We start from the raw sequence: 13,149 nt of genomic DNA on the forward strand, positions 1-13,149 counted from the left end.
ACCAGATGTACAATCTACCAGATGAACAATCTACCAGATGTACAATCTACCAGATGTACAATCTACCAGATGAACAATCTACCAGATGTACAATCTACCAGATGTACAATCTACTAGATGAACAATCTACCAGATGAACAATCTACCAGATGTACAATCTACCAGATGAATAATCTATTAGATGTACAATCTACCAGTCATGCAGTAATAGATATGCAATATACCAGACGTACAGTCTACCAAACGTACAATCAACGATCTGGTACAATCTACCAGCTTATAACGATATTGACCTATAGTTTCAAATTTCTTGAAGCCTGTCATAGCAGTTGAGTGCACCTCTGGCCTGCACTGTGCATCTCTGGCCTACACTGTGCACCTCTGGCCTACACTGTGCACCTCTGGCCTACACTGTGCATCTCTGGCCTACACTGTGCACCTCTGGCCTGCACTGTGCATCTCTGGCCTGCACTGTGCACCTCTGGCCTGCACTGTGCACCTCTGGCCTGCACTGTGCATCTCTGGCCTACACTGTGCACCTCTGGCATACACTGTGCACCTCTGGCCTACACTGTGCATCTCTGGCCTACACTGTGCACCTCTGGCCTGCACTGTGCACCTCTGGCCTGCACTGTGCACCTCTGGCCTGCACTGTGCATCTCTGGCCTACACTGTGCACCTCTGACCTGCACTGTGCACCTCTGGCCTACATTGTGCACCTCTGGACTGCACTGTGCACCTCTGGCCTACACTGTGCACCTCTGGCCTGCACTGTGCACCTCTGGCCTACACTGTGCACCTCTGGCCTGCACTGTGCACCTCTGGCCTGCACTGTGCACCTCTGGCCTGCACTGTGCATCTCTGGCCTGCACTGAGCACCTCTGGCCTACACTGTGCATCTCTGGCCTGCACTGAGCACCTCTGGCCTACACTGTGCATCTCTGGCCTGCACTGTGCACCTCTGGCCTACACTGTGCACCTCTGGCCTGCACTGTGCACATCTGGTCTACACTGTGCACCTCTGGCCTGCACTGTGCACCTCTGGCCTACACTGTGCACCTCTGGTCTGCACTGTGCACATCTGGCCTACACTGTGCACCTCTGGCCTGCACTGTGCACCTCTGGCCTACATTGTACACCTCTGGCCTGCACTATGCACCTCTGGCCTACACTGTACACCTCTGGCATACATTGTGCATCTCTGGCCTGCACTGAGCACCTCTGGCCTACACTGTGCATCTCTGGCCTGCACTGTGCACCTCTGGCCTACACTGTGCACCTCTGGCCTGCACTGTGCACCACTGGCCTACACTGTACACCTTTGGCCTGCACTGTGCACCTCTGGCCTGCACTGAGCACCTCTAGCCTACACTGTGCACCTCTGACCTGCACTGTGCACCTCCGGCCTGCACTGTGCAACTCTGGTCTACACTGTGCACCTCTGGCCTGCACTGTGCACCTCTGGCCTACACTGTGCACCTCTGGTCTGCACTGTGCACATCTGGCCTACACTGTGCACCTCTGGCCTGCACTGTGCACATCTGGCCTACACTGTACACCTCTGGCCTGCACTGTGCACCTCTGGCCTACACTGTACACCTTTGGCCTGCACTGTGCACCTCTGGCCTGCACTGAGCACCTCCAGCCTACACTGTGCACCTCTGATTTGCACTGTGCACCTCCGGCCTGCACTGTGCAACTCTGGTCTACACTGTGCACCTCTGGCCTGCACTGTGCACCTCTGGCCTACACTGTGCACCTCTGGTCTGCACTGTGCACATCTGGCCTACACTGTGCACCTCTGGCCTGCACTGTGCACCTCTGGCCTACACTGTACACCTCTGGCCTGCACTGTGCACCTCTGGCCTACACTGTACACCTCTGGCATACATTGTGCATCTCTGGCCTGCACTGAGCACCTCTGGCCCACACTGTGCATCTCTGGCCTACACTGTGCACCTCTGGCCTACACTGTGCACCTCTGGCCTGCACTGTGCACATCTGGCCTACACTGTGCACCTCTGGCCTGCACTGTGCATCTCTGGCCTGCACTGTGCACCTCTGGCCTGCACTGTGCACCACTGGCCTACACTGTACACCTTTGGCCTGCACTGTGCACCTCTGGCCTACACTGTGCACCTCTGGTCTACACTGTGCACCTCTGGCCTGCACTGTGCACCTCTGGCCTGCACTATGCACGTTTGGCCGAAACTGTGCACCTCTGGCCTGCATTGTGCACCTCTTTTTCTTCTTCTTGATAGTAGGTGCAGTTTGCATGAAGGATTTGTCCTTCCGATGACTACCAGTACACGTGTTGGGAGACGTGTTTATGTTGAGGATGATGAGTTTCAAAGGTGTTTGTTGCGTTGTGCTGTAGACAGAGGAGCGGCGACTAGAACAGAGGTGTGTGTTAGAGGGAGACTTGCCGCACCGTAGGGCGGTGTGTTGTGTTTATGGCGTCAGCTGATCCATGGTGCTGCGACGAGGCAGTTGTTTTCTGTGTTTAGCTGTTGGTGGCGCCAGGTATAAATGTGGCGCGGGTCAGATGTGACCCAATTTGTTGGTCGACTGGAGATATTTAGCCAGTGCTTTGACTATTTGGTATTTTTCCTGTAACAAGAGGTCACCTCCTCCTCCTAATATATGATCGATGGTAAAGGGTATTTTTAGTTAAATACTTGTTTGAAATTTACTCTGGCACTATGATGTCGGAGACAGTGAAGGAGACAGTGTTCGATGGTTTCAGGCACCTGACAGTGGATGCAGAGTTCGTTAATGTCTGTTCTGTACTTAGAGCTGTGTCCCGCCAGCCTTAATCTGGTCATCGTTACATCAATTTCTCTGCTTTTATATCTGACATGTTTCCAAGTTTCCCATTTCCTTTTACTGGACCCATAGTACAAAGGTGAGCATGACGCCTGGCAGTTTGTTGTTGTTGTTGTTTATTTAGGGGCAACGACGATCGAGGGTACGCCCCAACGTACCCGTTAAGGGTTGATCGCGAAGCCAGGAAAGGTGAAACGCCAAGCCAAATCGCGAAACAAGTGACATCAATCACTGAAAATTAATACGCCATGTGGCAAAGAAACGCAGACAGGCAGATGATTGGGGAGCCCCAGGAGTCCCTCAGGGTGACAAGCACCGGCCCCGCCCCACACAGAGAACACCAGGGAGCAAAACCAAAACTCGGCCCCCAACCAAAACGCAAAAGTCATCCAGTGTCCTCCTGCAGAGCAGAAACCGGCCGCCCACCACGGCTGAGGGCACACCAGAAGCCCACCAAGACCCACCAACCCCCGGCACCTCTCGGCCAAGCCGGGCCCCGAACATCGTCACACCGTCGGGAGAACCAGCCAGAACACGCCAAAAAGAAAAAACTCTATCAACAATCCCGTGACCCAAGGCGATATGTGCGCCAGGCGTCAGACAATCGGACCGCTCAAGAGGGATGCCAAAAGGCAGTAGCAAAGCCAAAACGCGAAAACAAGACGTGAACAGGCGGCTCCCAGGCAGAGGTGTCCGCTAGGTGAGGTGAGGTGACGTCCGCTAGGCGTCAAGGTTGAACCAGGAGTCCGAAGAAGGATGTGATGAAGTTTATTATTGACTCTAAGTGATGATGAATCTAAGTAATGCTGACTCTAAGTGATGCTAAATCTAAGTAATGCTGACTCTAAATACTCACCTAGTGGTGATTGCGGGGGTTGAGCTCTGGCTCTTTGGTCCCGTTTCTCAACCATCAGTCAACTGGTGTAAAGGTTCCTGAGCCTATTGGGTTCTATCAAATCTACATTTCAAACTGTGTATGGAGTCAGCCTTCACCACATCACTGCCTAATGCATTCCACCTGTTATCTAGTCTAACACTGAAAAAAATTCTTTCCAATGTCTCTGTGGCTCATTTGGGTTCTAAGTTTCCACCAGTGTACCCTTGTCAGTGTTCCATCCGTGCTAAACAGTTTGTCTTTGTCCACCCTGTCAAGTCAACTGAGAATTTTGTAGGTGGTTATCATGTCTCCCCCTTACTTCCCTGCCTTCCAGGGATGTGAAGTTTAGCTCCTGACGCATTTCCTCGTAGCTGAAATACAGCGGTATTAAATTTCAGGTAACTTGATCAGTTAATAACGGAGTTATAGGAGTAAAGCAAGGCGGAGGACAAGAACTGGAGCTCGCTAATTGCTTTGATCTGTTTTACTACGTCAGAAATATAGCGATTTTAAATTTCTGGGAAATTGGGCTGATAGTAGTGAATTTACTTGAGTAAACTAAGGCGGAGGATGGGAGCTAGAACCCGGTTACTTTTTTTGTGTTTTCTTACTGTGTCTTGAATAAGGATTTGATAAGGGTATGACTGTTCTAAATTGGGCTACTAGTAGTGAAACTACACTTATAATTGTTGAGAGTTGGGTTCAAGAAGTATCATCAGATGAACTTTTTAAAAATATCTTCTATTAAGTCCGTAGAGTTTATTTTTCTTCATAAGAACTCTTTTTAAAACCGCAGGTGTAAGTAAAACTCTGAAAATAAATAGACCTGGGTCCAGGAATTAACATCGGATATTGGGAATTACTTAAGAAACTCTTAATGGACGTTTTATTCTGAAAATGGATTCAGATTTTTTTTAAATAAAACTGGACTTTAAAAAAACTTAAATCTTAACCTAGACTCTGGATATATTTGGCATTAAACGGGAGACAGCTTTAAATGGACACTAAACAAAACGTTACTGCTAAGGGGTCTATTTTCCATAACAAAACTTCTATGAACATATTCTCTGAAAATGGACTTAATTCGATTTTAACTAAAAACGAGTCTCTGGACGAAATTCAGCCTGAAAGCAGGTGGGTACACCCTCGTGTGGGTACTCTTGTGGGTACACCTCGTGTGGGTATACCTCGTGTGGGTACACCTCTTGTGGGTACACCTCGTGTGGGTACACCTCGTGTGGGTACACCTCGTGTGGGTACTCTTGCGGGTACACCTCGTGTGGGTACACCTCGTGTGGGTACACTTCTTGTGGGTACACCTCGTGTGGGTACATCTCGTGTGGGTATACCTCGTGTGGGTACACATCGTGTGGGTACACCTCGTGGATGCACCTCGTGTGGGTGTACCCACATGAGGTGTACCGCATCAATCCTCTCTATTAATCTTATTTTATACTCAACTCAACTTATATATAAGTTGGGTTGTTATATATAATTGGACTTATGAAGTCCAATTATATATAACAAATGCCCCAGGACTTATGTGAGTTCAGGACTTGATAAGGGTCCAGGACCTGATAAGGGTCCAGGACTTGATAAGGTGACCAGGACTTAATAAGAGTCCAGGACTTGATAAGGTGACCAGGACTTGATAAGGGTCCAGGACTTGATAAGGTGACCAGGACTTGATAAGGGTCCAGTACTTGATAAGGGTCCAGGACTTAATAAAGTGACCAGGACTTACCTCATAAATACCTCATGATATGTATAATCTTGCCTCATAAACACCCTGTGCTGCCTCATAAACACCCTGTGCTGCCTCATAAACACTCTGTGCTGCCTCATAAACACCCTGTGCTGCCTCATAAACACCCTGTGCTGCCTCATAAACACTCTGTGCTGCCTCATAAACACCCTGTGCTGCCTCATAAACACCCTGTGCTGCCTCATAAACACCCTGTGCTGCCTCATAAACACCCTGTGCTGCCTCATAAACACCCTGTGCTGCCTCATAAACACTCTGTGCTGCCTCATAAACACTCTGTCCTGCCTCATAAACACCCTGTGCTGCCTCATAAACACTCTGTGCTGCCTCATAAACACTCTGTGCTGCCTCATAAACACCCTGTGCTGCCTCATAAACACCCTGTGCTGCCTCATAAACACCCTGTGCTGCCTCATAAACACCCTGTGCTGCCTCATAAACACTCTGTGCTGCCTCATAAACACCCTGTGCTGCCTCATAAACACTCTGTGCTGCCTCATAAACACCCTGTGCTGCCTCATAAACACCCTGTGCTGCCTCATAAACACCCTGTGCTGCCTCATAAACACTCTGTGCTGCCTCATAAACACCCTGTGCTGCCTCATAAACACTCTGTGCTGCCTCATAAACACACTGTGCTGCCTCATAAACACCCTGTGCTGCCTCATAAACACCCTGTGCTGCCTCATAAACACTCTGTGCTGCCTCATAAACACCCTGTGCTGCCTCATAAACACCCTGTGCTGCCTCATAAACACCCTGTGCTGCCTCATAAACACCCTGTGCTGCCTCATAAACACCCTGTGCTGCCTCATAAACACTCTGTGCTGCCTCATAAACACCCTGTGCTGCCTCATAAACACCCTGTGCTGCCTCATAAACACCCTGTGCTGCCTCATAAACACCCTGTGCTGCCTCATAAACACCCTGTGCTGCCTCATAAACACCCTGTGCTGCCTCATAAACACTCTGTGCTGCCTCATAAACACCCTGTGCTGCCTCATAAACACCCTGTGCTGCCTCATAAACACCCTGTGCTGCCTCATAAACACCCTGTGCTGCCTCATAAACACCCTGTGCTGCCTCATAAACACCCTGTGCTGCCTCATAAACACTCTGTGCTGCCTCATAAACACTCTGTGCTGCCTCATAAACACCCTGTGCTGCCTCATAAACACCCTGTGCTGCCTCATAAACACCCTGTGCTGCCTCATAAACACCCTGTGCTGCCTCATAAACACTCTGTGCTGCCTCATAAACACTCTGTGCTGCCTCATAAACACCCTGTGCTGCCTCATAAACACCCTGTGCTGCCTCATAAACACTCTGTGCTGCCTCATAAACACTCTGTGCTGCCTCATAAACACCCTGTGCTGCCTCATAAACACCCTGTGCTGCCTCATAAACACTCTGTGCTGCCTCATAAACACTCTGTGCTGCCTCATAAACACCTTGTGCTGCCTCATAAACACCTTGTGCTGCCTCATAAACACCCTGTGCTGCCTCATAAACACCCTGTGCTGCCTCATAAACACCCTGTGCTGCCTCATAAACACCTTGTGCTGCCTCTTAAACACCTTGTGCTGCCTCATAAACACCTTGTGCTGCCTCATAAACACTCTGTGCTGCCTCATAAACACCCTGTGCTGCCTCATAAACACTCTGTGCTGCCTCATAAACACCTTGTGCTGCCTCATAAACACCCTGTGCTGCCTCATAAACACTCTGTGCTGCCTCATAAACACTCTGTGCTGCCTCATAAACACTCTGTGCTGCCTCATAAACACTCTGTGCTGCCTCATAAACACTCTGTGCTGCCTCATAAACACTCTGTGCTGCCTCATAAACACCCTGTGCTGCCTCATAAACACCCTGTGCTGCCTCATAAACACTCTGTGCTGCCTCATAAACACCTTGTGCTACCTCATAAACACCCTGTGCTGCCTCATAAACACCCTGTGCTGCCTCATAAACACTCTGTGCTGCCTCATAAACACCCTGTGCTGCCTCATAAACACCCTGTGCTGCCTCATAAACACCCTGTGCTGCCTCATAAACACTCTGTGCTGCCTCATAAACACTCTGTGCTGCCTCATAAACACCCTGTGCTGCCTCATAAACACCCTGTGCTGCCTCATAAACACCCTGTGCTGCCTCATAAACACCCAGTGCTGCCTCATAAACACTCTGTGCTGCCTCATAAACACTCTGTGCTGCCTCATAAACACCCTGTGCTGCCTCATAAACACTCTGTGCTGCCTCATAAACACTCTGTGCTGCCTCATAAACACTCTGTGCTGCCTCATAAACACCCTGTGCTGCCTCATAAACACTCTGTGCTTCCTCATAAACACTCTGTGCTGCCTCATAAACACTCTGTGCTGCCTCATAAACACTCTGTGCTGCCTCATAAACACTCTGTGCTGCCTCATAAACACCCTGTGCTGCCTCATAAACACCCTGTGCTGCCTCATAAACACCCTGTGCTGCCTCATATACACCCTGTGCTGCCTCATAAACACTCTGTGCTGCCTCATATACACCCTGTGCTGCCTCATAAGCACTCTGTGCTGCCTCATAAACACCCTGTGCTGCCTCATAAACACCCTGTGCTGCCTCATAAACACCCTGTGCTGCCTCATAAACACCCTGTGCTGCCTCATAAACACTCTGTGCTGCCTCATAAACACTCTGTGCTGCCTCATAAACACCCTGTGCTGCCTCATAAACACCCTGTGCTGCCTCATATACACCCTGTGCTGCCTCATAAACACCCTGTGCTGCCTCATAAACACTCTGTCCTGCCTCATAAACACCCTGTGCTGCCTCATAAACACTCTGTGCTGCGGTCTTGCTGTGGGGAAATCTTATAGTGATTGATTTGATTATTAATTTAATTAAGAGAATTTATTTAATTAAATTTATTATTTATTTATTACTGGTGAGTGGTCATTTTATAATTTATTATCACCAGTAAACTTCCCTTCACACGTTTTGGGCGGATTCATAGTTCTGTTTATCACACCGTAATGAAACCGTTGATATTAATTAATTACTAAACTGCAATTAGATAGTTAGTAGTATTGGTACAAATGTGATATTGATGATTTAAACTGTCTCAGCTGATTCGGTTGTGCTGACTGGTCATCAGATTTCATCGGACAGGTGTTCTCTGTACTGGACAGGTATTAATGGCTCGGACAGATGTTGTCCGTATCGGACAGGTATTAATGGTGTCTGGGTGGTCTTGGGATATAACAGATCAATTGTTGTGCTATGCGTGTTCACAAATTACCTGCGGAGTTGTTACATAGTAACATATATATAACTACAGGCAACACGCATTTGTGACAAACTTATTACTTAATTGTGATGGCTTACCCTTGTGGGTGGTGTTTCCTCTCAGCTTAACGATACATTCCTACACTAATAAATGACCAAAAATTTCGTGTAATAGAATAACTGGAAAGCTGGAGGATTTTATATTAAATTAACCAGAAACCGTTTTCTTGTGTATTTCAGGGCTAATCAAAGTATTTTTTAACGTTTTGTTTCTGTGAATAGTTCCATTTCTCCGACCCTACCCATCAATATTGGTGTTCCACATGGCAGCATATTTGGCCCTCTCCTCTTTCTTATCTACATTAATGACCTTCCAAATGCCTCTCAACACCTCACCCCAATTTTATTTGCTGATGACACAACCTTCATTTTCTCTAGTCCTGACCCTCTTACTCTGAATGATATAGTGAATATTGATCTAACTAAAGTCCATCTTTGGCTAACTGCTAACAAACTCACCCTTAATTAAAATTAACATTGACAAAACCTTCTATATTTTGTTTGGTAATAAATCCTCAGATCAAATTGATCTAAGAATAAACAATATCCAAATTAGCAACAAAGTAGATGGTAAATTCCTTGGTGTTCTCATAGATAACAAGCTGAATTTCTAGGGACACAACTATATAAATAAAAATGGAAATGTTCGTTAGTACATAACCACTAATCTCCGAAAGTTCTTCACCGATTGCTTTGAAATTTTCACACAGCGTTCCATTCGCATCCGCGCAGGTTTTTATGTACATACTATATAGATGTCACGTCTATGACGGTGAAATAACATGCTTTTTCTGAAAAACTGTGTTTTTTCATGTGTTTTTCATGTGAGGGAAATCTTCGAAACTTTTTACCGATTCCTTTGAAATTTTGACACAACTTTGCATTCAAATAGACGCGTCTTTTTATATACCTACTATATACATGCCTCACCTGTGACAGGAAAAAACATATTTAAAAAAAAAAACGGCGCCATCTGTTGGACGTAAGCGAAACACACGCTGTAATCTCCGAAAGTTCTTCACCGATTGCTTTGAAATTTTGACACAACGTTACATTCGAATAGACGCGTCTTTTTATATACCTACTATATTGATGCCACCCCTGTGACAGGTAAAAACATTTGTTTTGTTTTAAAACAGCGCCATCTGTTGCACATAATAGCAACATGCACGCTATACTAAATATGTCACGAATTCCATTTTGATGTTTCCAATTGCATTGATAAATTTTATTTCATAGATTTCGACTTATTTGATTTGTTATTTAATTATTTTGTGTGACAATGTGTTCGAATTGAGCTGTGTTGTTTACCTTACCGCTCATTTCGTAAGTATAAGTATAGATGCCACACCTGTGACACGTAAAACTATGCTTTTCTTGAAAAACAGCGCCATCTATTGCATGTAAGATTAACACACATTCTATACTCAATATGTTGCAATTCCATTTTGATGTTTCTGATTGCACTGATAAATTGAATTTTCATAGATTTTGATATATTTTCATTTTGATTTAATTATTTTGTGTGAATTGCATTGGAATTGAGCTGTGTTGTTTACCATACCGTTCATTTCGTGAGTATAGTTTATTTTCTTATTTTTTTCATATTTTCATTTCATTTTTTAACTGTTTTTCTTATATGGGGGTGAAGGGAACATGAGATCACTTGATGTTCCCAATTTTCTGATGGGAACATCAGACAGTTTGGGAAGGCATCGGACGAGGGAGTGGGGAATGGGGAAGTATGAGGATGACGAGGGGACGGAAGTGAGAGATGGTGAAGAGGACAAGGGGACAAAGGAGGGGATAATGGTCGGGAAGGACGAGGGGACAGGGGAGTTTGGGATGGTGGGGATGAGGGGATGGGGGGAATTGAGAATGGTGGGGAGGACAAAAGGACAGGGGAGTGGGGCATGGTGGGAAGGAAGAGGGGGTGGTGGAGTGGGGAATGGTGGGGAGGACGAGGGGACAGTGGTGTGGTTGGGAGGCCGAGGAGACGGGTGAGGGGGGAATGGTGGGGAGGACGAGGGGACAGGGAAGGTTGCTAAGCCTCAGCAACGCGTGGCCGGGTACTGCTAGTTCTAAATATATACAAAAAAGTTTCTAAAACTGTTGGCATTCTTTCTAAGATCAGATATTATGTACCTCGCCCAGCCCTGGTGACTCTCTATTACTCCCTCATCTATCCTTACCTCAATTTTGATATTTGTGCTTGAGGTTCTACTACACAAAATCATTTACATCCTCTGCTTACTCAAGACAAAGCTGTTATTAGAAGAATATTAAACTCCGTCCGCAGACAGCACTTGGTATCGTTACTTAAATCTTTTAATATGTTAGATGTTAAGTCACTGCACATACTCTCATGTGTACTCTATATTTTAAAAACTCTGAACTGTAATGTCAATCCTGACCTTATATGCTGCCTAGAAGAGTGTAATAGAACCCATGGGCACCACACTAGAAACAAATACTTATTTGATATTCCAGGAGTAGGACTTAACCACATTAGAAATGCTCTACAAATCAAGGGACCAGAATGATGAATGACCTTTCCAATCATGTCAAAGGCTGTACCTGTCTCAACCAGTTTAAGAGAAAAACTAAATATTACCCAATAAACATGTAACCTGCCTTACCCCCAAAATGTCAACCTATGTTTTGCTATTTTAAAACAATACTGTTGTTGACCAACTTGAATAACTGCTGATCTCAGCCAATTTCCTCCTTTTTCAACTCAATTTTTGCTTTGATTTCAATAAGTATTAAGTTTTCGTCTAAATTATTTTTTTCGCACATCTTGCCCGAAGCGCTGTGAGCATTAGCGGCTTTAGGCATAGAATGTACTTGGTCTATCTATAAATCCAACATTATGTTTGTAACTCATCTTGAATGTATGTATTTTTACCTAAATTAACATTTGATTTGATTGATTTGTTTAATTTGTTTATTTAAAGGCTAACTAAAGTATTTATTAGCAACTTTAACTTATGCTCATTAATAACATTTTATAGCTGTTATATAAGAGTTTTATATTTGATGTGAGAATTTCCCACACTTGCCTGTTTACAGATCGCCATGTCCCCGGTCAATAACGAGCGTCACTCACAACCACCTCATTGTCTCCTCACGCAGGCGGGCGCCCATAGCATCGTTGGAGTGCATGGAGGATCTAGCAGGCTGTGGTGGCGACCATGTTTCCACTCGCAGCGACTCTCAGGCCATTGTCTCCAGGCAGTCGTCCCTCGCCACCAGTCTCCGCTACAAGCCCCTGGGGAAGTCTGGCCTCCGCGTCTCCCAGCTGGGCCTGGGTGAGTACTGTCTCCCACCTGGGCCTGGGTGAGTACTGTCTCCCAGCTGGGCCTGTGTCAGTACTCTCTCCCAGCTGGGCCTGGGTGAGTACTGTCTCCCAGCTGGGCCTGGGTCAGTACTCTCTCCCAGCTGGGCCTGGGTCAGTACTCTCTCCAAATCTGCAATCCCATATATTTCCCATATTTTTTTTAAATAAACACAAACTCTTGTTCTAATTATTTCCCGATAAAATATTTCCTCTAAAAATAGTTTCCTCTCATTTTCTCCCCCGTGAAATATTTCTCGTGTTAATATCTCTCGGCTGTGCAATTGCCAGCAATACTTTCGCCTACTTAATGCATTTTCTTGCAATCAAATTTATTACTGAGTTTGTGAGTTGTTTTGCAATTCGTTATGTGAAAATTTGTGGTCTCAGGCAGACCTTCACACCTACCATGGGGGAGGCTTAATGCCTCCAAACATGCAGCCCAAACATGCAGACACAAACATGCAGACACAAACATGCAGCCCAAACATGCAGACACAAACATACAGACCAAACATGCAAACCATACACATGATACAGTGTTGCCAACACACACCATACACATGATACAGTGTTGCCAACACACACCACCAACACACGTCTGTCTCTCTGTGTCTCTGTCTGTCTGTCTGTCTGTCTGTCTGTCTGTCTGTCTGTCTGTCTGTCTGTCTGTCTGTCTGTCTGTCTGTCTGTCTGTCTGTCTGTCTGTCTGTCTCTCTGTTTCACTGTCTGTCTCTCCGCCCGTCTGTACTCACCTAGTTGTACTCACCTAGTTGTGTTTGCGGGGGTTGAGCTCTGGCTCTTTGGTCCCGCCTCTCAACCGTCAATCAACAGGTGTACAGATTCCTGAGCCTATCGGGCTCTATCATATCTACACTTGAAACTGTGTATGGAGTCAGCCTCCACCACATCACCTCCTAATGCATTCCATTTGTCAACCACTCTGACACTAAAAAAGTTCTTTCTAATATCTCTGTGACTCATTTGGGCGCTCAGTTTCCA

General features: G+C 46.2%; 1 protein-coding gene across 1 annotated transcript in view; it reads left to right on the plus strand.

Moving 5' to 3' along the window:
* LOC138349705 (voltage-gated potassium channel subunit beta-2-like) overlaps window positions 1-13,149 on the plus strand; it is a 120,227-nt gene that overhangs the window by 24,207 nt on the left and 82,871 nt on the right. Inside the window, exon 2 of the mRNA XM_069340045.1 lies at window positions 11,946-12,121. Coding sequence (XP_069196146.1) covers window positions 11,974-12,121 — 148 coding nt within the window. The 5' untranslated portion in view covers window positions 11,946-11,973. The remainder of the gene's footprint in view (window positions 1-11,945; window positions 12,122-13,149) is intronic.

Source organism: Procambarus clarkii, chromosome 5, assembly GCF_040958095.1.
Source record: "Procambarus clarkii isolate CNS0578487 chromosome 5, FALCON_Pclarkii_2.0, whole genome shotgun sequence".
NCBI classification, from domain to species: domain Eukaryota; kingdom Metazoa; phylum Arthropoda; class Malacostraca; order Decapoda; family Cambaridae; genus Procambarus; species Procambarus clarkii.